Below are 25,611 nucleotides of genomic sequence, written 5' to 3' on the forward strand. Positions count from 1 at the left end.
GATTTAGTGCCACTGACAGCCTTGGTGAGCTCAAGCTGGGCCTGGCCAGGGAGGCTCATGCATTCTCATGCTACACACGATTCTGATCGTCCTAGATGCCTGATTTCCAAGCTATGGCATGTTGTAAAAGGGAAGACAGATCTTCCCCCAGGCAAATCACTTAACAGATGGTGGAAATGATGTCTGGCAGTGGTGAGCAAGCCCACGGGCAATACAGGCATTTAGTCCTGCTCCATAACCATCGTGGGACAACTGTGCCCATCATGTGACCCAGAGCAACCTGCTTAAGAAGTCAGGAAGGTACATCCTAAGTCCTAGTAGAATCACATCAAAATAAAGGACTTTTTAATTCCTTGAGTAAACTGTCAGTTATCTGGTGAATCTGAGGATTGAAAACAAACAAGCAAACAAACAGATAATAGGGTCTGCTATGGGGAGACCTCCCAGCATGTGCCCTGACAATCAAATGTCCCTCCCAAGAAGATCCGCAGGCCCTTCACTGCACAAATGCTGTCCCCCAGGTACAGGGGGTCTAGGCCCTTCCATCAGCTGTTTGGAAGGTTGCTGACTTCCCATTCGCCCGCCTGAGTGTCCTGAGGGCTCTCACCTTCTGTGGACCACTAGCCACCCTGGAGGGTGCTTGTGTTGGACTGTATCCAAAGCCCCCATCATGCACCTGTAGCAGCAGGTCAGTGTCACAGGAGAAACACGTGAGCAGAAGCAGCTCTTCTGCAGTGGCCGGCAGGTTAGGGCTGTCTGCAGCTTTCCCTCTGTGGTGGGCTGTCCCCATAACAAAAGCAAGGAAAGGAAGGGTAACCAGAGGTGTGGTCAGGAACATCTTGGTAGACTGCGTCTCCAGCTCTGGGCAAACTGGCTTAATTGATGCTTTTTGTTTTTTCTCTGAAATGCAAAAAGCCCCAACTCCAGCATCCACTGGATTCTGGGGCTGGATTTCTTAGAGCTGCCCACTGCCCCCCCCTCCCCCACCTGGCAGCAATTCCTGGGGTCCCAGAGCCATTGCTGTGGGACACCTGGACACATTGGCTCCCAGCACTGGGCTCTGCCCTTGACGTCCCAAGGAACAGTGTGTGGGCTTCACAAGCAGGTGGGCAGTTCCCTAAATCCTGGTCTGCTGGGCCACAGACTCAACAAGGGTGAGGTTTAGAAGAATCTAGAGGATTCTAACTTATTGCTGTGGATTGATTGAATTGTGTACCCCAAAGTTCATATATTAGAAGCTTAATACCCACTGTAACTATTGAGGGTGGGAAATCCTACTGAGGTATTTGAAAGGTGGGTTACATTGTAGGACCATGCTTTAGTGAATGGATTAATAATGGTGGTCAGGGACGTGGTTCTGAGGGCTTTAAAAGGAGAGTACATTAGAGTCTCCTCTCTCTTCTCCACCGTTTTCTGCCTGTGAGACCTGTGTTGCCGTAAAGCCACCTCCAAAGAAGACCCTTCACCAGATGTGTTCCCTGGACCTTGGACTTCCTAGCATCTGAAACTGTAAGCACTAAGTTTCATTTTCTTTATAAATTACCCAATTCCAGGTATTTTGTTATAAGCAACAAAAACAGACTAATACAATTGCTATCACAGTTTGATGCTTCACACTCAATTTTATCACCTGTGAGCCTTAGAAAAATGAGGGGGGTTTGAGAGGTCACGAGGTCCTCATGACAGAGGAGATCGAAGCTGAGAGGGCGTTGCTTGACCATGCCGGGCAGTGGGAAGGTGGCTGGGGAGCCACTGGAGGGCGCACGCCACCAGAGTGAGGGTGTGAGCGAGAAAGGAGGTGGCAGGACCAGCTGTGCGCTGCCGGGAGCTGAGCCTGATGGCTGGTGGTGCCCTGCCTGACCCACCCAAGGGACAAGTCAGGGACAGTCAGGGAGAAAGGAGCAAGCAGAATGCGGCAGCCAGTCGCTCCAGGAAGAAAAGGGCAAGGGACACAGAATCTGCCCGGTGTGGTCAGCACGGAGGGAAGAGAATGCGAATGCCCAGTACTGACTCATCTAGGAACACACACAACTGTCGTGGGGCGTGGAGACGGGGAAGAGCTGCGAGGGATAATTAAGCAGCTGAATCCTCACTGTTCCTGGGAGGAGGTAACAGACAATGCCTAGTGGTGAACAATGTTTCTTAGACATGAATCCTAGTAGAAACAGCCATGAGAAGGCTGGGTGGGGGCTGGGCCAGGAGACAGCTTTGGTCTCACAGTGCTTGACAGGTCTGAGGAATGTCCACACAAGCCCAGTGAGCGGAGGGAGGCTCCTCACCCCAGAATGCTCCCTGCCTCTGTCCCTCTACGCCCTCCCCACAGGCAACGCTGCTCTGACTTCCTGAAGGGCTTTCTGATTAAGTGATGCACACACATAACTGATAAAAATGAACATTAAGATAATGAATCCTGTTTTCATTGTTTCTTTCTGGAGCATCATTCATCAGCTGTGGGCTTTGTCTTGCAAGGTTTAATCTTTGCTCTGGAGGGCCCCTTGGGGAAAGGGAGATTTTAAAAAAATCAACTTTACTGAGGTTCTTAATAATACACCTAAAGTGTATGTTTTGATGAGTTTTGACACCTGCACACAGTTGTATAGACACCGCAGTCGAGAGATGGGACATTTCCACTCTGATCCCCATCAGGCCCCCTTCCCCAGAGCCTGGTCCCACGTGCTTTCTGTCATCACAGATTACTTGCAGTTTTTGGAATCTCATGTCAATGGGATCATGCAATATGTTCTTGTTTGTGTCTGGCGTCTTCCACACACAATTATTTGAGATTCATTCACATTATTGTGTGTCAATAGTCCTTTCCTTTTTATTGCTGAGTACATTCACTTTGTCTATCCATTCACCTGGTGATGGACATTCGGGTTGTTTCCCGCTTGGTGGGGGCGGGGGGGTTGAAAGGAGAAAATAATGGCCACTATCAGGAAGTTTCCAGGCCCAAGCTGTCCCATGCAAGGACTCAAGGACTCCCAGCCCATTTCTAGGCACGGAGGGCTCCAGAGGCTCAGACAGTTCCCCATGGGCTGCCCCTGGGGTCTCATCAGGAGCACCATCTCTGACTGGCACCGGGGGTACCCTCAAGGAATTGCTTGGTTCTCTGAGCTTGGTCCAAGTTCTGCCTCTCAACAGCTTTGTCCCAGGTGACACAGGGTGTCACCTCCCTCTGCATCTTCTGCCAGGATGCAGGCACTTCATGATCATCTGAGGCAGGAACTCTTAGGAAAGAGAAGGCCCTCCTCCAGCCAGTGTCAGGGGAATGTTTGTGCTGAAGTGAGGGGAGGGCCCAGACCTCCAAGACCATTTTTCATGACAAGATGAGGACCTGTTACCCATCACATTTCCCTTTTTGACTTGGCTGCCAGGAAACCCAGGGCTATGTTCTTAATTAATCAGCTCTGATTCCTTAAAAACATCTGCCCCTTCTTTGTATTTTGTGGATCTTCCATTACTATTTTATATACTGTATTAGTATTACACTTATATTTCTTAGTGTGTTTGTTTAAGATGCCTCAAAGCTTAGGAACAATTAAGGGGGCACGCTGACTGCTTGACTCTCCATCTTTATCCTGAGTGGCTCTGACTCATGGAGCACCTTCTGTAGCAGTTTCTCTGCAGAGCTGTGATGCCATCACACTGGATTGTAGATGCCACCTCACAGATCTGCACATTTGTGTTGTGCAAAGTGCTTTCCTGTTTGTGATCTCACCTGATGCTAGGACCAGGAGGGTCCGGACCTCTTCACTCACTGTCTCCAAGGGCCACCCTGCACCAGTCTCTCCCACACAGAACAGGACGTGTGTGTGTGTGTGTGTGTGTGTGTGTGTGTGTGTGTGTGTGTGTGTGTGTGTGTGTGTGTGTGTGTGTGTGTGTGTGTGTGTGTGTGTGTCTCTCCAAGGGCCACCCTGCACCAGTCTCTCCCACACAGAACAGGACGTGTGTGTGTGTGTGTGTGTGTGTGTGTGTGTGTCTCTCCAAGGGCCACCCTGCACCAGTCACTCCCACACAGAACAGGACGTGTGTGTGTGTGTGTGTGTGTGTGTGTGTGTGTGTGTGTGTGTGTGTGTGTGTGTGTGTCTCTCTCCAAGGGCCACCCTGCACCAGTCTCTCCCACACAGAACAGGACGTGTGTGTGTGTGTGTGTGTGTGTGTGTGTGTGTGTGTGTGTGTCTCTCTCCAAGGGCCACCCTGCACCAGTCACTCCCACACAGAACAGGACGTGTGTGTGTGTGTGTTTCAGATTTTCAGCCACAACAGGGCCCGATGCCGCTCAAGGAGCAGCAAATAGCATCACCCCTTTCTACGGCTGGGTGGGGTGCAGACCAAACTTGGGGTGACATGACCCTCAGGGTCTCTTCCAATCCTGAGAGTCCATGGGTCTGTGGTTACGGGTGAAAAGAGGGAAAAGGCCTTGGGTGGTCAGCAAGAGACCAGCCCAGGGCCCCTGAGGACGTGTGAGCCCATCCTTGGGCTCCAGTCACCTCACACTGCCCTCACCACAGGTGTTTTGGGGTAACTAAAACTGAAGTAACTGCTGACATCTGAGGGTCACAAACCAAGGCTGGGGAGGCCCAGCCAGGCAAGGAATGGCCATGGGAAGCCTGGGACTCTTTGTCTGGAATAAAGGCCTGGAGCATGTGCCCCACTGCTTGTATCATAACCCACGCTGTGTCCAATGCACCATGTTTGCGTGCTCTTGTCTAGCTCCTGCAACCCAAATGTTAGTGACCTGAAACAATGACATTACTGTTGACAAATCTGCAACTTGAGCAAGACTTGGGAACAGCTCATCTGTGAGCAGCCTTAGCTGGGGTGGCTCGAAGGCTGGGGTGCGAGTACCTGCAGGCAGCCTCCCCACGTGGCCAGGTCCTGAGGTGAGCGTCCTGACAGTGCCAGGTGGAGCTGCCTGTCCTTTCCTCCCTGGCTTCAGAAATCACACAGAGCCACCTGTGGCTCATTCCAGGTTGGAGGCTGACCCATGTTCAAGGGGAGAAAGTTAGATTCTACCTTCTATTGGAAGAGCATCAAAGACTCGGTGGCCTGTTTAAAAACTATCTCACACACCCACCACCTGGGCAGGGAAGGAGTTGCTCTCCTGGGTGGCAGCAGCAGTCTGGATATCCTGCTTCATCAAGGTGGCCCAGGTTGGGGCCTCTAGCCTGTCATTCTCTGACGAGGGTTGGTGCTGCTGGGTCTTCCAGCAGACCTCCAGGCCTCCTGGGGCAGCCTGGGAGGCAGACATGCACCACCTCAGCCCTGGCTGGCACCTAATGCCTAACGGCAGCCCAACTGCATGGGCCTCCTGACGTGGCCCTGGCTGTGATAGCACATCTCGTACCACCAAGGGCATGTGGCTCAGGACATGGGCACCTGCGCCCCAGTTCTGTGCAGAGTAAATGCTTCTTGGCTGGGATGGTCACTGCCAACACCTGGAAAAGGCAGGCCTGAGAGTAGAGGGTCAGTCAGTGATGATCGCCAGAAGTGTTGCATACGATGCCCCAATGCCGTCCTGAGAGGCTACTGCTAAGGACAGAGCCTCAGCCTGATGCACACGTGCTGAGGAAAAGCATCTCAGAATCCACGGGCAAGTGAGGGTGAACTGCACAGAACTAGAGCCATGGCTCAACGTGGGCTGGTTTTTATTGAAAATATAGCCAGCTGAGTCCATTTCTGCACACAGGTGCACGATCCTGACACCAGGGAAAGTTACAGGCTTTCCCTGTAGCTGGACAATAGCCTGTGTGTGGTCCCAGGAGGAAGGTGACAGATGGACATGCTGCAGTTGGGCCCCTGTCAGGCAGGTGACCAGGAATGTGAGCCCACACTGGAGGGGCTGCCAGACAGAATGTGCAGGCCCCAGCTTGAGGTAGCCCCCAGATCCCAACAATGATGGACCACAGCTGGCAGGAGGGGCTGGCCAATTTCTAAAATATATCTGGTAGAAAAATAGACATTTCCCTCAAAAGCAACTTCCAGGGGGCTTGAGGGCCATGTGAAGCTGGCTCTGGGCTGTTTTGGAGTGCTCATGCTCTGCTCTAGAGGTATCAAGACACACTATCATCTGTCAACACTCTCTGGCCCAATAGGGTCAGGAAGAAGAAGATCCCTTTCAAGGGTCTGGTGCCGGGGAGGGACAAAGATCTAGTACTCAGAAGCAGCTAGCCCCGACTTGGCCACCAACCTGCTGCTGACCCTGCTTACCCCTGCTGGGTCCCCCAACACCACCACTGGGAAGAGGTGGTCAGCTGCATCCTGAGTGGTCCACGGACCACCCTGAGTTGGGGCAGTGGCCCCTGTCCTGCTAGGAAAGCAGCTGTAGCACCTGCCGGATGCGCTGGGTCTTCCCCAGCAGAAAGGGATCCGGGTCACCGGCGCCCGTCTCATCTAGCTCCTGCATCAGGGCTTCAGCCTTCTGCACCGTCAGCTCGCGGGCCCTGCCCTTCAGCCCCTCCAGGTAGGCCAGCAGGGTAGAGAAGTACTCGTTGGGAACCTGGATGGGGAGGAAATAGAGAGTTGGTCATGGGCCAGGGCAGGTGTGGCAGATGGCATTGGACACTAAGCAGTGGAAAAACAAGGTGCCCACACTAAGGCTCTAGGGGTTTGGCCGGGCAGCTGACGTCTTGGGTTTCACCCATGTGCCTGCAACAGGATCGTCCAGCCCAAGTGTCCTCACACCGGGGCCTGAGGAGTGTGAGCAGCCAGGCAGTAGTGGCCCTGCATCAGGCGTCATGGGGGATCTGAGCAGGGCTGTCTGTAAAAAGCCTTCATGACACACCTGCTCCCTCTCTGTCAAGGACAATAGACCAGGGGACAGCAGGAGAAGAGAGAGCCAGCCTGCTTGAAGACTCCTTCTTCTATGCCTTGGCTATTTCCTTCATAAATTTCAGGTGCTTCCTTGCACTAAGGAGGCTGACACCCATCAGTTTTCAAGCCCTCCTGAAATGCCACTAAATCAACACTAAATAGATATGTTTTTAAAGAGATAAACCTGCTAGGTCTAAGAGAATGGGAGAAAAGAGAATAGTGACAACATTTTGGGGACTGGAAAGAAGAGAGATGAGTATTAACTGACTTAGCAGATCCAAGAGAGATGAAGGTTAAGCCAGCAAGGTGGAAAGCTGAGAGAACTGAAAACCAAACTACACTGCAGATCCTCACCCTCCATCCCAAAGATTCCAGAATTGGCTGTGCCAGTCAATTCTAGAAGTGGAAGCAAACATGGGCTGAAAATAGGAAAAGTGCCTAAAAGCCCGTTTAAAAGCAGTCAGCAACTCACACTTCTTGATTCAAAACCTACCTCCAAGCCACAGCACTCATGACAGTGTGGTACTGGCAGAAGAACAGACATACAGATCAATGGAAAAGAATTGAGAGACCATGAATAAGCCCATACATTTTTGGCCAACTGATTTCCCACAAGGGTGCCAAGACCATTCAATGGGAAAGGAAAGCCATTTCAGCAAATGGTGCTGGGACAACTGGAATCCACATGTAAAAATGTGAAGCTGGACCCCTGCCTCACACCATATACCAAAAAATAACTCAAAATGGATCAAAGATCCTCAAGTAAGAACAAAAGCTATAAAACTCTTAGAAGAAAGCACAGACATAAATCTTTATGATCTTGGATTAGTTAATGGTTTCTTATATATGACACCAAAAGTACAAGCAGCTAAAGAAAAAAATAGATGAACTGGACTTCATCAAAACTGAAAACTTAAAATGGTATATTTTATGGTATTTGAATTATATCTCCCTTTAAAAAACAATGCAGTTAGGTTTCTAGACCCCTTACCCCAATACAAGCAAATCAACTGTCCTCTACCCCCAGGAATTGGGAGGTTAAGGCACAAGGCCTCTGTCTAGGGGAGGCTAGGCACAGTGAGTGGAAAGGGGGTGTCAGACTAACACTGAGGCACCAAGAGAAAGTTTATCTGCCAAAGTTGAGCTTTCTCAAACGCTTTCCCTCACTGGCTTCTGGGATGTTGGCAGCCAAGCCTGTGCCCTCTTGGCAAAAAACCAGAGGATTCTATTCTGAAATCTGAAGAATACAAGAGAAAAGACCCAAAGATTCTGGGACTGGGGGTTCGTGAAGGACAGTCCAGTCCCTTCGACCTACACTGAAGCACACAGTTGCTAAGGCCCACTCTGTCACTCACAGCCTGAGTCGGCTTTTTAGGCCTCTCCTAAAGATGAGGGGACCACTACAAGGCATCAGACATTTGAAGGACGTTTCTAATTTCAAAGTCAAATGCCAAACAAACAAACCAAAAGCAACCCAGATAAAAGAGAGTTTACACATTTATAAAACAAGAAAAAGTTGCTGTAAAAAGTACATTCAAAGAACAAAAAGCTCCATATACTCATTAAAACTGTTGTCATATATCTTTTGGATTTTGGCTATCATAGCGGGTATCAGGTGATATTTCATTATGGTTTTGATTTGCGTTTCCCTGATGGCTAATAATGATGAGCATTTTTTCATGTGTTTATTAGCCATTTGTTTGTCTTTTTTTGGAGAAATGTCTGTTTCCTTTGCCCATTTTAAAATTAGGTTGTCTTTTTGTTATTGAGTTAGGAGTATGATATGAGTCCCTAATTATATATTTGACTTGCAAACACCTCCCATTCTATGGGTGGTTGTTTCATATTCTTGATGGTGCTGTTTGCAGCACTAAGTTTTAAATTCTGATGGTGTCTGATTTATCCAGTTTTTCTTCTGTCACTTATGCTTTTGGAGTCATATTTAAGAAACTGTTGCCTAACCTAAGGTCATGAAATGTACTCCTATATTTTCTTCTAAGAGTTTTAGTTTTAACTCTTATACTTAGGTCTCTAATCCATTTTGAGTTAATTTTTGTATATGGTGTGAGGTAGGAGTCCACCTTCATTAAATAGTATATTTATAAAGATGTATAATTGTAACACATAAGAAATACAAAATATGTATAATTAAAATACACATTAGGGCTGAGCCCATGGCGCACTCGGGAGAGTGCGGCGCTGGGAGCGCGGCGACCCTCCCGCCCGCGGGTTCGGATCCTATATAGGAACGGCCGGTGCACTCACTGGCTGAGTACCGGTCACAAAAAAGACAAAAAAAAAAAAAAAAAAAAAAAAAAAAAACCCACATTAAATAGCATATTTGTAAATATGTATAATCATAGTGATATAAAATATTTTGTATGTGTTTGTGTGTGTATACACACACATAAGTGGCTTTGCCTAGGCATAGGTTATTTTATCTATATAAAACTTTTTTTTTTTTTTTTTTTTTTTGTCTTTTTCGTGACCTGCACTCAGCCAGTGAGTGCACTGGCCATTCCTATATAGGATCCGAACCCGCGGCGGGAGCGTCGCTGTGCTCCCAGCGCCTCACTCTCCCGAGTGCGCCACGGGCTCGGCCCTCTATATAAAACTTTTTGTATAAAGTTTGCTTCTGATAACAGTAATGTATAAATAAAACCATGTAAAGTTCTGTTAAAAGAAAAAATCAAAATGTGGAAATTCAGTTTTCCCAGCACCATTTGTTGAAAAGACTATTCTTTCCCCATTGTATTGTCTTGGAACGCCTGTCAAAAACCATTGTGGTATTTAAGAAACCACTACCTAAACCAAGGTCACAAAGATTAATGTCTATGCTTTCTTCCGAGAGTTTAATAGTTTTAGTTCTGACTTGTAGGTGTTTGATCAATTTGAGTTATTTTTTGGTATATGGTGTGAGGCAAGGGTCCAACTTTATGCTTTTATGTGTGGATGTCCAGTTGTCTCAGTACCGTTTGTTGAAAAGATTGTTCTTTCCCATTAAATGGTCCTGGCACACCTGTTGGAAATCAATTGTACATAAACATGAGAGTTTATTTCTGGGTTCGTTATTCTATTACATTGGTCTATGTTTCTAGCTTGAGCCAGCACCACACTGTCTTGTCTTGATTACTGTAGCTTTATAATAGGACATGAAATTGGGAAGTTTATGTCATCTGACTGTTCTTCTATTTCAAGACTATTTTAGCTGTTTTACGTTCCTTGCACTTGAAACCAATGCATGGAGGGCAATCCCCAAGGACAGCAGGCCGTGGGCCTGTGCCTGGAATGCCCCAGTTCAGTGTGCTGGGGTTGGGGGTGGGGTCAATGAGTATGCTCCCCACTTGGTGTGTCTAGAGGCACAGGTGCAAGAAGTAGAAAACTGTGCCATCCACCGCTGCACCCCAACAACATGTATACACAGAGCATCCAACAAGCCTCGCATCTCATAATATTGAAACTCAAAAGAACTGGCGTGGCAAGAAGGCTGCTGTGGCTGCCCCCCGGGAGTGAAGAGACTCAGCAGAACCTCTGCACTGGGCTTGTGCACCTTTGGCATAACATGGCAATTCCAGCCTACCTCCCAGCTGTTGGGTATTGTTTCTAAATTCTATCTCATCCTGTGAAACAAAATCTTACATCTTTGCCCCTGAAAAGAAGTGCTTTTGAATGCACACCCACACACATACACATGTGCACACAATGCATGCACACACATGCATGTGTACTTATACACACACTCACGAGAATGTGCACACATAGGTAAGTAGCCTCCACTAGGTCGGCCTGAGTTTGTCTTAGCCTCAGAGGCTGGTGGAGGCAGACAATGCCTCCATTTCTTCAAACAAATATGTTGGGAACCAGGCGCTGTGTGGGACCATTGGGACAGTCCTTTCAGGTTGTGGCCTCTGCTATCAGGGGCCCCAAGTGTGCTCAGACCTTATCAACTGGGAGACTCACCCGCCCCGCCAGACACACACCTTGTCACTGTCGTACATGTGTAGCAGGAGCCATGTCTGCCTCGTCTTCTGAAATCTCCAGTTCTTGTGCTTTTGGGCCCATCTGGGGAAACCAAGACAAAAATCTCAGGGTGCCAGATGAAAGAATCCAGAGGATCTTCTGCACTGACCTGGTGGTCTCCTCTCAGGGGAAGAACCTCCACTCAGGTGCTAAAACACCAAGGCTATAGGCATCCTGGAAATTTAGCGGGGGAAGTCTTGATCACAGGGATGTACCTCTTCATGCTCACTGTGGGGTCCCTTGGCCAACCTGGCAGTGTCCACATCCGTAACAGAACTTAAGAACTAGGTAGCTTAGGGTCATCTTCTTCCAGCTCTACAATTCTGTGATTTTAAAACCCTAATGTGAACAGTCCGAATTTTGCAAGTTCGGTCAGTGTTGAAGCAGTGTTTACTGTGTTCTGTAGCAAAGTCCCTAACAGTCCCCCTTCCTCCTTCAGTGAGATGTGCCAGGTTGTGGGAGGAGCTTATGCTGGAGGGCACAGGATGACGGGTAGCTCTGAGTGTCGGTGCTATGGGGAAAGGAAACAGGACGAGTTGGTGTTCTGGCCAGGGCAGTGGATCAGGCTCTCTAAGGTGAGACCTGCACACTGGGAAGGAGGCCACCACAGAACCTTGGGTAGAGCCACTGCAAAGCCCCGGAATGGACAGGGGCTTTCATGTTTGAGGCCCAGGGACACAGAGACACTGGAACACTGATGGCCCTGGGGAGAGAGGGTGGAGAGCCCAGATCATGCCACCCTGTGCACTGAGAGAGGAGCCTGACTGTTATTCTCTCTGCATGGCGGCACAGATGGAGTCTATCACTTGCTTCTCCTTGCTAACTCACTCTGCCTGTTCTTGCTGGGACTAACAGCTCCTGTTGGCCCTGTAGCTGGTGGGGTTTAGGGTGGAAGCAAATGTCCTCCTCAAACTGGTGCTGCTTCCCCTACTCTTTGTCACATGAAAGCAAAGCTAATCAGGCCTAGCCTCAATCTGCCAGGGTGCCATGGGTCCTTCACATGAGAGTGACAGACCAGGGTCTGGGGCCAGATTGAGCTGCCAATCCTGCCTTTCAGGGACCAAACATCATGGCCAAGGTTCTACCACGTACTGTCATCTTGGGTGACTGACTCAACCTCATAAAAAACGATGTGGCTTGAAAGTGATGTGTTGGAGATTCCAGGTGAGTGTCTGAGTGCTGGTATGGCACTCAGCCTGGGCCCTGGCCCCACAACCCTGGCTCAGCCCAGAAGCTTGGCCTGAGGAAGAAAGGGAGAGAGCAAGAAAGCAGGAGAAAAAAATCGAAAGAATGGGTAGTTAGAGGAGGGGCAGAGGAAAGGAAGTGAGGAAGGACAGAAGGTCCCCAGGTCTGGTCCCCGGACCTGGACTGGCCTAAGTGGATAGTGGGCAGGTGGAAGTCCATGCAGCTTATTCCAGGAAGTTGCCACTGCCCTCAGGACCTCTCCTCTGTGCCAATTATCAAGTTATTACCTCTCAGCCCCAAGTCCACCCTTCATCTCTGTGGAAATGGACATGGGCCCTTTAAGAAATGTTTCCTTTGCCAGATGGCACAATGTCAAGTAAAACATGCTGGAGAGACAGAATGCAAGAGGGTCTTCCTTCCCAGTTCCTGTGAGCAACCTCTGGCAACACCCTCACGTTCTGTACTGCGGAGCCCCCACTGAGACCTCCATGTGTAGCTTTCCCAGTAAGTCCTACTGGCGGGGCTGCTATGACCTCTCTGCTATCCAGCAAGCCCCGAGCCCTGTCCCACAAGGCTGGACCCTGGCCCTGGGGCCTCATCCTTGGGCTCATCTCAGCCTGGGGGCAGTGGTGGCCCTTTATCTGCTCTTTTGCTCCCTCTAGAGTTCTCTCCCATCTTATAAGACCCTGTTATAGTTAATCTTTCTGTATAATAAAGTTTCCTCATTAAAGTTATTGTGCGAAGGGGAGAATCAAGATGGCAGAATAGATGGTCCCCAGCGTCACTCTCTCCCACAATAGATCAATTTACAACTATTAAAAAAGCAATGACTGCCAAGCTAGGGCTGCTAGAACTCAGAGAAGGAGAGACCTACAGAGTGCATGAAGGCCAGAGAAGCTGTGATGAGAGAAAGAAGGGACCGCTCCAACGGTTTTGAGCCCCAGCCACTTCAAGGCTGGCCCTGATGAGCACACAGAGCAAGAGCTGGCAAAAGCCGCAGCTGTGCCCTTTGTGAAAGTTGCTTGGAGACTACAGGGGAAAGGAGGGCCTTGGTGGCCCCCAGGCCAGCAAGACCACTGACAGGTCCTGTGGACCCACATAGGAGCGAGTAGCCACAACAGAAAAAAGGAGCAGCTCAGAGGCTGTTGAGTCATCACAAGGGACTGGCACATGACCTGTCTCATGGAAAGTGTTTGGAGTGTGGGCAGTGGGGGAGACAGGCCCACTGGGGGAACACTGAGGCATAGCATGGACAGCTGATCTGACCTCCAATCAGCACAGGCCCACTCAGTGGAGACTGGTCAGGAAAATGGAACTGCAGGGGTTGCAGTTTGCTGAAAAGACTCAGGTGCAGACCAGAGTTTCCACATAGGTATATCGGAGCCAGGTGTATCGTACCTCACAAGACTGGAAGTATGCAAAAGGTCAACAATTGAAACCTGAGCTGCACAAAAAGCCTTCCCCAAGGAATCAGCAGGAAAGCAGCAATTTAGCTCAACCACAGGGCTCAAGTGCTGGTCCCCAAGGGAAGTTCCCCCATTTTAGAAGTAAGCAAAAGACAACAAATTACTTTCACTGCAGAGTTTAAGTGGTGAGGGTAGCTAATAATCCAACAAAGAACTGAAATAAAACACAAAACACCCACAGATCAGAGACAAAGTTCTGATATTAACTAGAAAAGGTCTACCACCACCAAAGAACACCTATAAAACCTAAAAGAGCCAGAAGCCCCCAGGGCTCCTGAGCTGGGGTGAGGGGAACCGAGGGCCTCAGCCATGCTCCCCCAATGTCCTCATCAAGCCCAGTGATGACTGAACCACCATCACAAGCCCCCAGGCTCCTGAGCCAGGGTGGGGAAGGTACGAGGGCCTCAGCCATGCACCCCCACCTTCTGCAACCAGGCTAGCAAAGAAGCTGACTGTGGGCCAGCCACCTCCACCTCCACCTCCGTTTTCTATCCCCGTCCCACCTGCCTCTCCCACTGCTCTGCAACATCTTTGAACGTAAAATAATAATACATAAATAAATAAATGATTTTAAAAAACTTAACTGTGCAGTTTCTGTCCCCTGATTGTCCCTGGCTGACTCACCTGCCTGGGCCTGAGATGATCTGGACTATTCCATCACTACTGGTGTTTCCTTCCAGTCCCTGAGGGTGGAAAATACAACTCTGCCACTGGAAGACAGCACATGATCCCAACCCCACCAGGTCTCAGGCTCCTCCCTGGTGGGGAGGTTTTGGGAGGCAGAGATGCTGAGCTCTGAGCTCCACCACCTCAGACCTCCCCTCAGTCCCCATCGCTGATGCAGTAACACAGACAGGCACACGCACTCAAAGCAATACCTCCTCCATGACCCAGGGCTCAACCACCTGTGTAGTCAACTGAGACCCTAAGAAGAGGCTCAGGTCGTTTGGGGACTGGCCTCAGAAGTGCTGCCTGGGCTGCCCAAGAAGCCATGGGGCACCTTGCAAGGGGCCTGAGCTGTGTGTGTGTGTGTGGCGGAGGCGGGGGGGGGGGGGTGGTCACACAGAAATCTATGACAGAAACAGTTCCATTCCAATGTCCAACCCTGAGCATCTTTCTGCAGATCCCAAGTCTCCCAGCCTACAGTGGCAGAAAGAAGGCTCCTTAGACAAAATCAGTGATAACCAGCACAATGAGAAAGAATTGTGAATTCAGGGCAGGATGACCCATCCTGGCAAGGTCCCAGAGGTCAGATGCAGGCCAGAGCAAAGCCAGACTATTCCTGGCCCTGAAGCTCCATCCAGAAATGTCTTTTAAGAGGGAAGGCCAGGCTGGTCCCAAGCCCAGGGTGGGTCTATGTGTATTTATGGGGGGTGGGGGGAGGTGAGCTGAGACAGACCTGGCAGGAGTGGCTGTTATCACTCCTCTGGGACCCAGGGTCACTGTGGAGCTCCCTGGGTGGTGAGGCTGAGCCCCACCCTTTTGAGGGGGTGCCAAGTTGTAGTGGCTCTCAGCACCCATGAAATTTCAGATGAAGGATGCTTTAATGCCCCAGACGGTGGGCAGAAGTGGGTATAGTTGCTGCCTGGGTACAAGCCCACAGCCCAGCCAGAGACATGGCTGGCCCCGAGAGAAAGGGGCGGAGCCAGCCACACGGCATGTAGGCTATGGCCCTATAGTGAGCGCCTGGTCGAGGCTTGGTCTGACCCCGGCCAGGCCTGGCTGGTTACCCTGTGGCTGAGCTTCCAACAGGTTTCTGGACCCAAATAGCTTCCTCTGCTCTCTGAGCCCATGGATGGGAATCTCTGCCTACAAACGGCCCTCCCGATTACCACTGGCTTCAAGACTATCCTCAAGAACAGTCGGGACCCTCCTCAGCCCCTGAAAGGCAGCAATGCCTGCTATAAGTCATCCCTTCAGACACTGGCATTCCTGGTGTAGGGCCTGGAGGCACCTTAGGATAGAACACTCTGTAAACAATGGCAAGCAGACCCCCAGCCTGTCCTGCTGGATGGTAACCTGTGTACAGCTCTGCCTTCACTGCAGGAAATCTCGCAGCTGAGTGACTAGAAGGACGCGTCAATGCTGTGCATGGAATTAGGGAGTTAGGCATAAACTCAGCGCCCTTGGAAACCCTGGGGCTGTGATTGGGGCAGGCAGCCTTGTGCCTCTGCACATAGGACCCAAGCCAGCTGGGCCACACTGCTCCACAGCCTCTCTGACCACCCCTTCTCTACATAGCATCACCTGCTCTATTTGGTTTCCTTCATTCTGCCTAAAAACCGATCTGGCCCCTGCCCTCGCACGTGCCGAGACCTGCTATAACTCCTGAGAGAATCAAACCCTGGCCACTGGGAAGTGTGCACGGACACAGCTCTGAATCAGGCCACACTCAGGCCTTTCTGGGCATACAGCTGCTCCAAAGCCCCACTTGGGCTCCTTCTGGCCCCCTGGCCAAACTACTTTTTCAGGGCAAGGAAGAACACAGCTGAATTTCTCTATGGGGAAAGGAATGACTTAATTGAAGACATATTTTGTATAAAGAAATGGGCAGATTTTAATTAAAATACTAACCCTGTTACTCATGCACATTCCTAAGTCTCAGGACCCTATAAAGAGGGAACAGTGAGCTTAGAGATGCCCCAGCTGATTGAGGGGCTCCTCCTCGAGGGGCCACCCCATTTTGGGATCACGCAGTCTGAGAGGTGGGACAGAGCCTGGACAGCACTGTGCCAAGGGCAGGACAGAGCCTGGACAGTGTTGTAGCCAGGCAGGGGCCAAGGGCCAGGCAGGGTTTGCCTGGGAGGAGATTTCCTGGCCCCAGAGATGTACCACAATCCACCACTTGCAAGCTGTAGCCCAGTTCTGAAGACGCAGGCTCAGCAGCACTGAGGGCCTCCCTCACACCCATTGATGGGTGGCCATCCAGCTCACCTGGACCTGCCACGGTGGATGGGTGGAAACCCAGTACCCAGCAACGGCTGAATGTCTTGCATCTGCCACAAAACATGCACACGGAAACTGAAATGCAGCTACTGTGATTGAGAAGCTGAACTTCCAATGTAGTTTGCTTTTAATACACTTTAATTCAGACAGTGCTCTGTGGTCAGTGCGCTGGACAGCACAGCTCTGGTCAGGCCATGTGTCTGCCCAGCCGGGAGGTGTCACTTCATTGCAGGGGGCAAGTTTGCTCTCAGCTCTGCCACTTTCTAGTTCTGAGGCCTCAACTTTATTGTCATTTTCTTCAAGCCTCTTTCTTCCTTTGCAATCTGAAATGGTGATTCCTACTCTACTGGGGTGTCCCCAGTGTAAAGGAAGCCAGTGCCCACATGTGGCAGGTCCAGTTGTGCCCTGAGCAAGGCCTTCCGGCATGTCCACCATTGTAGCAGCTGACTTGTGGGGTCCTAGACTGACGGGGTCCCGAACAGAGGCGGCTCCTTCGCTGAGCTCCCACATGGTAAGCATGGCACTGAGCCTGTCTCTCTCCCGTGCCACTGTGGTATGGACAGGTTCTGTTCTTGGCCCTGTCACGAGGAGGGACTCAAGCACAGCGAGGCAGAGGAGCCTGCTAAGCCAATGCCTGTTGTCACCCTATTGCTCTGAGGGCGGAGTGAGCAGGGGTCTCCTGGGTGATGGCTGCTGGCTGCTCCCTTTGCCACCAGCCTTGTGGGGTGGGGGTGGTGTCCTTGCAAAGCTGCCCAGGAGGAGCTTTCTGTCCATCACAGCTGCAGATAATTTTCAGAATTCCTGACATAATGATCATTTTTCCTATTTGCCTGGGCAGGGACTGGAGATAGAAGGGCCTCATAATGCAAAAAGAAGGAAAACAGGGCCAAAGTTTCTCAAAGTCTTTAGCACAGTGGAGGGGCTAAGGCTCAGCCCAAGGGCTTGGGTGTTCCCGCCTCCTGCTGCTCCATGCCTGCAGTACTGAAGGCCACCATGCCACAGCTCCCTAGAGCGACCCAAAAAGAAGGGGCCTCTCAACTGGGTGAAGAATTAGAATCCTGCTTACTCCCTGCACTAAAAAAAAGGACTTCTTGCCTGAACCCACTTCCAGAAAAAGTGGGGAAGATCTCACTAGTGTTGAGACACCATTTGAAACCAACCCAAAGCCACAAGAGTGTCTGAAATGCTTATAATCTCAGTAGAAACTGCCAACTAGGGGTGAGCTTACCACCCAGAAAGCAGAATACAAGGAAGCGTGCCTGAGTGATGTCAGCTAGTCAGGAGGGCTTGGTTTCATGCTACCTGAATTTGCTGGGTGATCTTGGGTAAGCATCCTCCCCTGGCTTGTCACCCTCACCCTCCAGGCTGTCCCCTCCCCACATTTGGAGCTGCGGGGAGTATGGGAACAGCTAGAGAAGGTCTCCTAAAAAGTGTCTCCTGAGCTCCGCAGAGGGGCCAGTTTGGCCTCTGCTCCAGCCTCTCAGGTCAGGGTTCCAGGCCCAGCCAGCCACAACTGAGAGTATAGACTCTGGGAACTTGAGAGATGGAGGCCTGAGGCCTGAGGAAGATGTCAGATCATGCTAGCCTGGACTGGGGTCTGAGGAGGAAGGACTTTGGATTGCTACGCCAGCTCTTCGGCCCTATAAGGCTGTGGGGTCTTGGCCCTTTGCCGTTCGGCTCCCTCAGCAGCCTCAGTGAGGCCCTGCCGTCCACGGACCCTGTAAGCCTCCCTCAGTATCCATAACCAGGCAGGAGAGACAAGGCCTAGCCTCTGAAGACAACTAGAGTGTAACAGCTCATGGCTCTTCAGCCTTTAACTCTGTGTGAGGCCCTGTGCTGGCCACACTGACCCCCATGGCCTGAGAGTGGGCATAAGTCTTATCTTGTGTCCTGGATGAGGCTCAGAGAAGGTAACTAACTTGCCTCAAGCCACACAGCAGGTGAGTGGGGGTGGGATTCAAACCCACACCACTGGGTTCCAGTCTACACTCTCCACTCCAGACTCCTCATCCTAGGTGGGATTCTGTCTGTCTGAGGCCCCCAGCCCCTCTCTGGTAGGCAAAACCACCTCTGGCATTCAGCAGACCCTGGCAGGTGCTGGCTCCGAGAAGAGTGACAGTCGAGCCTGCAGGGACCCAGGGAAGCAAAGGTCACAATGGACTTATCACCAACACAGACATGCCCAACAGAAACTGGGATGATGGGCCATGCGTGATGCCAGTTATATGGAAAGTAAATTTTTCAATTTCCTGCATCGAGTCTATAAATTTCTTCTTTTCTCTTTAATGAGAAACAGACTTGAACGCTGACAGCTGTTGTTCGCACGAAAGTGTGGAACCATCACACCTGCTCTGACTGGATGTGGCTGAAGCACTGGCTTAGGGTGGCCCAGAGACCTGCAGAAACTTAGGGGGGCTGCCACCACCACGGTTCTGGGGACAGGGGCACACAGGAAGCCCAGGACCACCCACCACCTGGCCTGCCCTGTGTATGTGACAAGAAAGGCAGTGCCTCCACCAGTCAGTAGACATGGGGATGTTGCCTCCTGGCCACGAGGTGAGCTCTGGGCTCACTCGTGGCCTCTCTGTGCCCCACTCTAGCCCCTTTCCCACATGGTATCCAAGGGCCCCAGCCAGAACATCTGCCCATCAGCAAACAGTCTTGGGGCAAAGCCAGAGGTGTCCATGGCAGCTGGAGAGGAGCTGCCATCTTAAGTTGCAGGAAGAGTGGCACAAGGTAGGTTCACGGGTCACAGGTCATGGCCCTTGCTGTCCTTCATCATGCTCAGCCCACACCTTGGCATAGCACAGGGATGCTGCCCAGCCTGCAACCCTGGTTTTGTAGGCAGGGTTGTGAGGCTCTGAAGAGTGCTGTTTCTAAGTGAGGGGGTGGGCAGAGCCCACTGCGGGGCCAGAGGTGGTGGCCCCACAAGGCATTTTGGAAGGGGTGGGAGTACCTCTCGGTAAGATTCAAGTAAATAGTTCAGCAAGTGAAAGGGCTTGTCCGGACAAATGAAGGGTTTCCATGATGGGCCCTCCTATCTCCTCGGCACAGAACACCAGCCCTGTGTTGGCTTTGCCTGCTGGCCAACACAGGGATGGTGGCCCATGGGCTGAGGATGTTCTCATGGAAAGGTCTATAACCCAAAGGCCCCATACAACAGCCCCAGTCCACAGCAGACAGCAAATTCAATGCCAGCTTTCCAGCTGGCCCTGGACAGCATGTCCCTCCTGAGAAGGAGGGGCCTTTGCACAGAGAGGGCTAAGGATGGAGCCCACCCAGGCCTGCAGCTGTCCCTACATGTGTCCTTCCTACCTAGGACAAGGCAGACCTCCAGGTACCTCTGGGCATGGCTGAGGACTAAGCCTGGACAGATGCCTGGGGCAGGTGTGGGGAGTAAGGACAGGCCAGAGTCACTGCTCCCTCCTTCCTCCCAATAGCCTGCAGGTGCCTGTGGCCACTCTCAGCCTAGTCTGTCCACAAGGCAAGGTGAGAGTCGGGGGCACTGGGTCCCTCCCCTGCCCTCAGTGACCAGGCTTCATTCCACTGTGGAGTTTGGCTCCCTGGTCTTCACCCTGTCAAGATGGTTTGCCCTGGCTCCTCTCCCATTGCAAGAGTCCTGTGAGGACCCAATAGAAATGCATCATGTGTCTGGTAGGGAGCCTGCCCCGCAGCCGTGGAGAAGAGCTCCTGCTCCTCATCCTTGTCTTCACTTCTCCTCTCTCCCCTCCCTGAACTTCCTGTGGTTGCCCTGGTACTAGTCCTGACCCTTTGTTGTGTAAATGCACGTGGAGTTGGAGGTGATAATTATTCCTATACTGAAGTTCAGAAGCGAAGCAGCCTTCACACTGGGAGCTGCTAAAACTCACCCTGGGAGAGCCTGGATAGCTCTGGGTCTTTGGGATTTCACCCACCAGGAAGCAATTGTGCCAGCCACGAAAAGAGCCCAGGGGCAGGAGCTCCTTACCCTGCCCCAGGTGTCTCTGAGGGTGCCCAGGAGCCTGGCTGCATCTGCTGCAGTTCTGGTATTCCTGGGAGCTCAGGATTGTTTTCCCAAGTTAGAGGGAGCCAGGCAAGATGCCGCAGGGAGAATGTCCTTAACCTATGGAGCCTCCTGGGGGTCCTGAGTGCCAGTTCCTTGGTGCCAGACAAAACCCAAGTGCTCTGGTTTTCAACTCCCACCATGGCTAGCCCACTGCAAGCAGATCACTTCTTCATGGGCACTTGCCAGGCTTGTCTACCTGCTTCTTTGTCCAGCCCAGATTCCAGGCAGACCCTGGCCCATATGTGGGCTCTATGCTTTACACCTATATTCCCTGATGCCCCCTCTGGCTACAGCAACCGACCTCCCAGCAGTGGCTTTTGTGGTCCCTGCCTGTGGAAGACCAAAGAGCAGCAGCAGGACAGCTCAAACAAGCGCAAGAAGGGATGGCCTCACCAACGGCCGGCATTGCTTCCCAGGCTGAGCACATTCACAAAAATAGGAATCAGCTCCTCAGAGCAGTGCTGGGCTCTTGACATCAGCCCCATATTTTACTGGGGAAGAAGAAACTGAGGCTCACAGAGAAGTGACGAGCTCAGACCCACAGATAACAAGTGACTGGGCCAGTTCCAGCCCAAGCCCAGATCCACCCACACCAAAGCTTGTGCTGTTCTCAAAGCTTCAGCCCCGAGAAAAGAGAATGCTCCCAGACCCCGACTTGCTGAGCCCTAGCTCTGTGCCTGGTATAACACTTGTCGTGAGCTCCCCGCTAGAGGTGGAGAGCTAACCCGTGGACAAGCACAGTGTGACCATCCACACAGGCCACACACACTGCACTGGCTTGTTCCTTGAGCTGCATGGCTGTACTTGAGGGTCATCTCTGTGGGAGGGCTCCAGCCACTGTCTGAATATTTATAGAGAACATGACAGACACAAGCAACCACATGCACCCACATGATGGCTGACCCAACACAGCACTGTCCACTCTAAAAACACATGTGAAAATGCACATAAAGGTACATGCTGTCTTATACACACGTGACGCTCCATGTACATACCTCCCCCTGCTCTTGTGATGATTTAGTGAAGTGAGAACCACAGAACTACAAGCCTGTGGAGCCAGGGGTGTCCTAAGGGATGAGGTTGGGGTCTAGGGATGACAGGATGCGGGTTGCCCACTGTCTTGCTCTAGGAAGTCAGTGTCCACCCCAGTCATGTGGAGTCATGGGTCTCAACTGGCAAGCAGATATTAGGGGCCTCAACCCCAGCAGGGGATGCAGAGCTCTCCCTTCCCTAATGCCCACTGGGTAAGCCAGGCCATACACCCAAGTTCCTGCCTCAGTTTCCATGCTTGGGAGTCTCACTCCCTGGCCCAGTCCTAAACCTGTGCCCAGTACTCAGTTAGTTGAGAACATAACACCCTAAACAATCCCCTCAAAGCCCCCAGCCTAGGGGATTCTGACTTCTGCCTCTAACATAGCGAGCCACTGGGCAGGGCTCCAGAACACGTCACTGCCATCCTCTGCTTCAGCCTGGTACTTCCCCACCATGCAGACTTCAATCCAAACCATGCCTGGGCTCCTCCCATGCCACTATGGTCTGTAGAATGGATGCCCCAGGATGTACCATGTGGGGCCACCTAGTGATGACAAGTCTCCAGTGCCCCTGAGGTATCCACTGGTGGCTGCTGGCTGTGGACAGGTGTGGGGGTGTTGGAGGCAGGGAGGCCAAGCAGCTGGTGGGCAGAGGTAAGAAGAAAGCACAGGGCTAGCGGGTTAGCTCAGTTGGCTAGAGAGCAGCCTTACAATACCAAGGTCACAGATTCGGATCCCTGAAACTGGCCCACCACCAGGAAAAAAAAAAAGAGAGAGAGAGAGAAAGAAAGCACAGAGTGACCAACAGAAAACAAAAGCCTCCAGGAAGCCATGGCCACAAGAGCTGGAGACTGAGAAGGCAGATCTTGCAAGTACTGAGGCCCTTCCCCAATGCAGACAGCAGCCTGAGGGCAGGCAGCTAAAGGCTCTGGCTGTCAAGGGGCATAGATAGCAGCCACCAAGCAGCCTCAGGAGAAGAGCATGAGGCTCTCCCGCCCACCCTGGCTCCATGGCTCTAGGCTGATGTCAGCCCAGAGGGAGACCACGGTGTATCCACACCACACACTTGGGGAGATGGGGTCCTGCACTCTACATTACAATCCCTGGAAAGGAGAGCGTTTTCTAGCTGTATTCACGATGGCAGCAGGAGTTGATATTAAAGCCCTCTTGGAGGAGAAAGGGTGGAAGTTACTAACTGAAGCCACTACTGAAGACGCCGTGGGTCTGGGACACCATCTCCTGAGCCCGTCCCCTGAAGGCCTCTGGATGGCTTGTTTTGCATCTGCCCATGAACATGCCTGATGCAGTAGGCATCAATGCTGCTGCCTCTATTTTCTGTAGGCTCCTGCCAAGATTCAGCCTCAAGCTTTCTGGTGGGTAAAAAGGTTCATGACCCTGAAAATCCACCCTAGTCAGGTACTCCCATCCTAAACTGGGGAGAGCCCCTCAATCAAATGCACTGTGTTGGCTGCTTTCTCCTTACAAGGGCCAGCTTGACTGCTCCCCTTCCTGCCCTCCTCCAGCTTCCACAAGCTGCCTTCAAGGGCAGCAGGGGGTTCTAGGAAGAGAAGGGAAGGCCCCAACTCCGCAACCCCAGTTAGGGTGTCCCCGGTACACTGGTTCCACAGTGGCCGCATCTGATTTTGCCCCATCTACCAGGATAGCCACCAGTAACTGCCTAGAAGCCAAAGAGCACAAGGAAGGCCCATGGGCTCTGTATGTCACAGCAGCGTAAATCTTTAAAGATGGAGGTCTAGATGAGATAAGGGGCTCCTGATGCAACAGAGAGTCCAGGGGCCAGCACAGGCCATCCATCCTTGGCTCTCTGGCCAGGTGCTCAGAGAATGTGTTATTATTCTGTCATATTATTCTGTCATTTGTCTCCCCACACCAGAAAGAAAGCTCCCATGGACAGCAAAGTGGCACCTTCACTGCTGCAGTCTCTGGAGCACTGAAGGTACCTGGCAACCAGGAATGAACAAACGGAGGCATGAGAGTCCCAGGGCCAGGAGTCTATCTATGCCTCCCTGGAGTTGGGTCAGTTGGCCTGGGTGGGGCTGGGGTGCTGCACCTGGACCCTGAGGTGGGTGCCCTGGGCCAGATACATGGGAGATGTGCCTCAGACTGGAAGATGCTGTCCTTGCACAGATGGTTTTGCTGCTGCTTCTGAAAGGAACTGACTCTGATGAGCCATTCAGCTGAGTGGCAGAGATGGCAAAGCAGGCCTGGAACAGACACCAGATATACCTGCTACACAGGAGGCTGCCACACAGGGTGAGTGGGTAAAGGTGAAAGGTCCCCATCTGTAGCATTTGCTGATTTTTGTAGTGTAAATACTCCCACCACACAGATTCTAAGCAGTGAGCAGCTCTTACCCACAGAGGTAGTCCAGGGCCAGCTCTGCTCCCGAGCGCCTGGCGGGTGGGCTCCGGGTCTCAGCAACACCCACCTCCTGCAGACGCTTCTTCTCTTCTTTCTTCCGCTCCTTCTTCAGCTTCCTTTCCAGGACCCTCTTCTCCTCTGGGGACAGCTCAGGGTCCGTGTCCTGTAACACCCTGCATGCTGCTCCTCCCTGAAAATCAAGGAACAACCTCCTGTTAGGCTTTCAGAAATGGACAGGGGTATCCAAAGAAGGGCACACTGTTCAGGGCTTCCCAGCCCCTCCCTCACCCACAGCCCGGCAGAAAGCTCCATTCCCTAAGGACGTGGCTTGGCCCCCTATACGTGACATTTCATTGAGACCTGCTATAATGAAGGAAACTGGTCAAGTAAGGACAGCGACAATTCCTGGAGGAAGAGCGATGTTCAACTTTTCTCAACCGACATGTGTCAAAGGTAACTGACTGCAGCCCACCCATCCCCCTGTCCCCATCCTCCCAGGCCTCTGTGGAGGCCCTGGCTGTCCCACTGCAGAGGAGAAGCTGAGGCTGGCTCGTCAGGGAGGGATGGAAGCTGAGGGACTTCATACTCAGTCTTCCTTCAGCCAGTGTTGGTTGAACCCCTTCTGGACATGCACACCACCAGAAGGCAGCCATCCCAGCACAGCGCCCGGGTGCCACCTGCTCCCATTTCTGTTGAGTCATTCTCTGCCTGGCTCCCTTCACACTGGAGGCTGAGGTGGGAGAGCCCAGGACACGCTGGTGGCTGTTCTTGCTCCTAAGGAGTCCTCTCAGTGAAGAACCCAAGGGAGGAAAATGGCCCGCTTTCACTGGGATCTTGCCTCATGATGCAGTGTTCTCCCCAGCCACATCTTGCCAAGAAAGCATATCCCCTCCCTCCTCCTCACCTCTCCCCAAACTAACAAACAAAAGAAAAGAAAATGGTAGAGTGCCAAATGGCAGCGGGCCATCCTGGTCAAGCAGAGAGAGAGGGGGTTGCAGAGGTGACTTTAGCTGCTGTCCACATACTTCATCTTTCCTGGAAAAAGCCAGAACACCAGTGTTTACTCTGATCCAGGCCAAGAGCCTGCAAGGAAACAGTGTGTGTGGGGGGATCAGGAACCTAGCCACTGCCCTACCCCAGAGCGCTTCCAGGCAGGGGGAGCCCCGCTAGCCGTCCCCTACCTGTGCATTCCCCCACCCCCAGGGAAAACAAAACAAGGAGCTCCCTCTCCCCCAGAAGGTCCCCTCATAAAATGCCAATCCCCTGGATAATCTCTGTGTTCCTACTCAACACAGAGCCTGGCAGGCTCCTTCCTAAATCTCCTAAAAAAAAAGAGTGGCTCTCTCCAGCCCTACCTCCCTTTAAAACAGAGCTGGGATTCCACAGCAGTGGAAAGTCAGGGCTGCACAGGGCTATTCCTAGCACCCTCATCACAAAGTGAGGGCCGCTGACACAAAATAAAGACACCGACCTCCTGCTTAAAGCAGGGCTTGCCCACAGGCCGCCACCCTCAGGAGGTGCTCCCAAGGGATGCCACAGGGAGGAGGCTCAACCCTCCTGTGCAAGTGCCCTGCACTGGACAGACAGAGTGCCGGCAGGAAGGCCCACACAGCACACAGACCAGTAGGAAGGCTCCATAACTGCGAAGCGAGGCCTGAGGGAGGGTTTGGTTATTTCTACATTGGGTTTGCTGAGGTGGAAGGGAAGAGGAGTTTGATAATGA

At 51.9% G+C, this 25,611-nt stretch overlaps 1 protein-coding gene across 3 annotated transcripts in view; it reads right to left on the minus strand.

Annotated features, from left to right (window-relative positions):
- Positions 1-5,631: 5,631 nt before the first annotated feature.
- Positions 5,632-25,611, minus strand: part of C3H7orf50 (chromosome 3 C7orf50 homolog) — a 158,655-nt gene continuing 138,675 nt past the window's right edge. For all 3 annotated transcript variants that reach the window (XM_063089052.1, XM_063089053.1, XM_063089054.1), the window contains exons 3-5: positions 23,882-24,078; positions 10,794-10,875; positions 5,632-6,499 (exon numbers count right to left, since the gene is read on the minus strand). In XM_063089052.1, the coding sequence (XP_062945122.1) occupies positions 6,311-6,499; positions 10,794-10,875; positions 23,882-24,078 (468 nt within the window). In that variant the 3' untranslated portion in view covers positions 5,632-6,310. The remainder of the gene's footprint in view (positions 6,500-10,793; positions 10,876-23,881; positions 24,079-25,611) is intronic.

This window comes from Cynocephalus volans, chromosome 3 (assembly GCF_027409185.1).
Source record: "Cynocephalus volans isolate mCynVol1 chromosome 3, mCynVol1.pri, whole genome shotgun sequence".
NCBI classification, from domain to species: domain Eukaryota; kingdom Metazoa; phylum Chordata; class Mammalia; order Dermoptera; family Cynocephalidae; genus Cynocephalus; species Cynocephalus volans.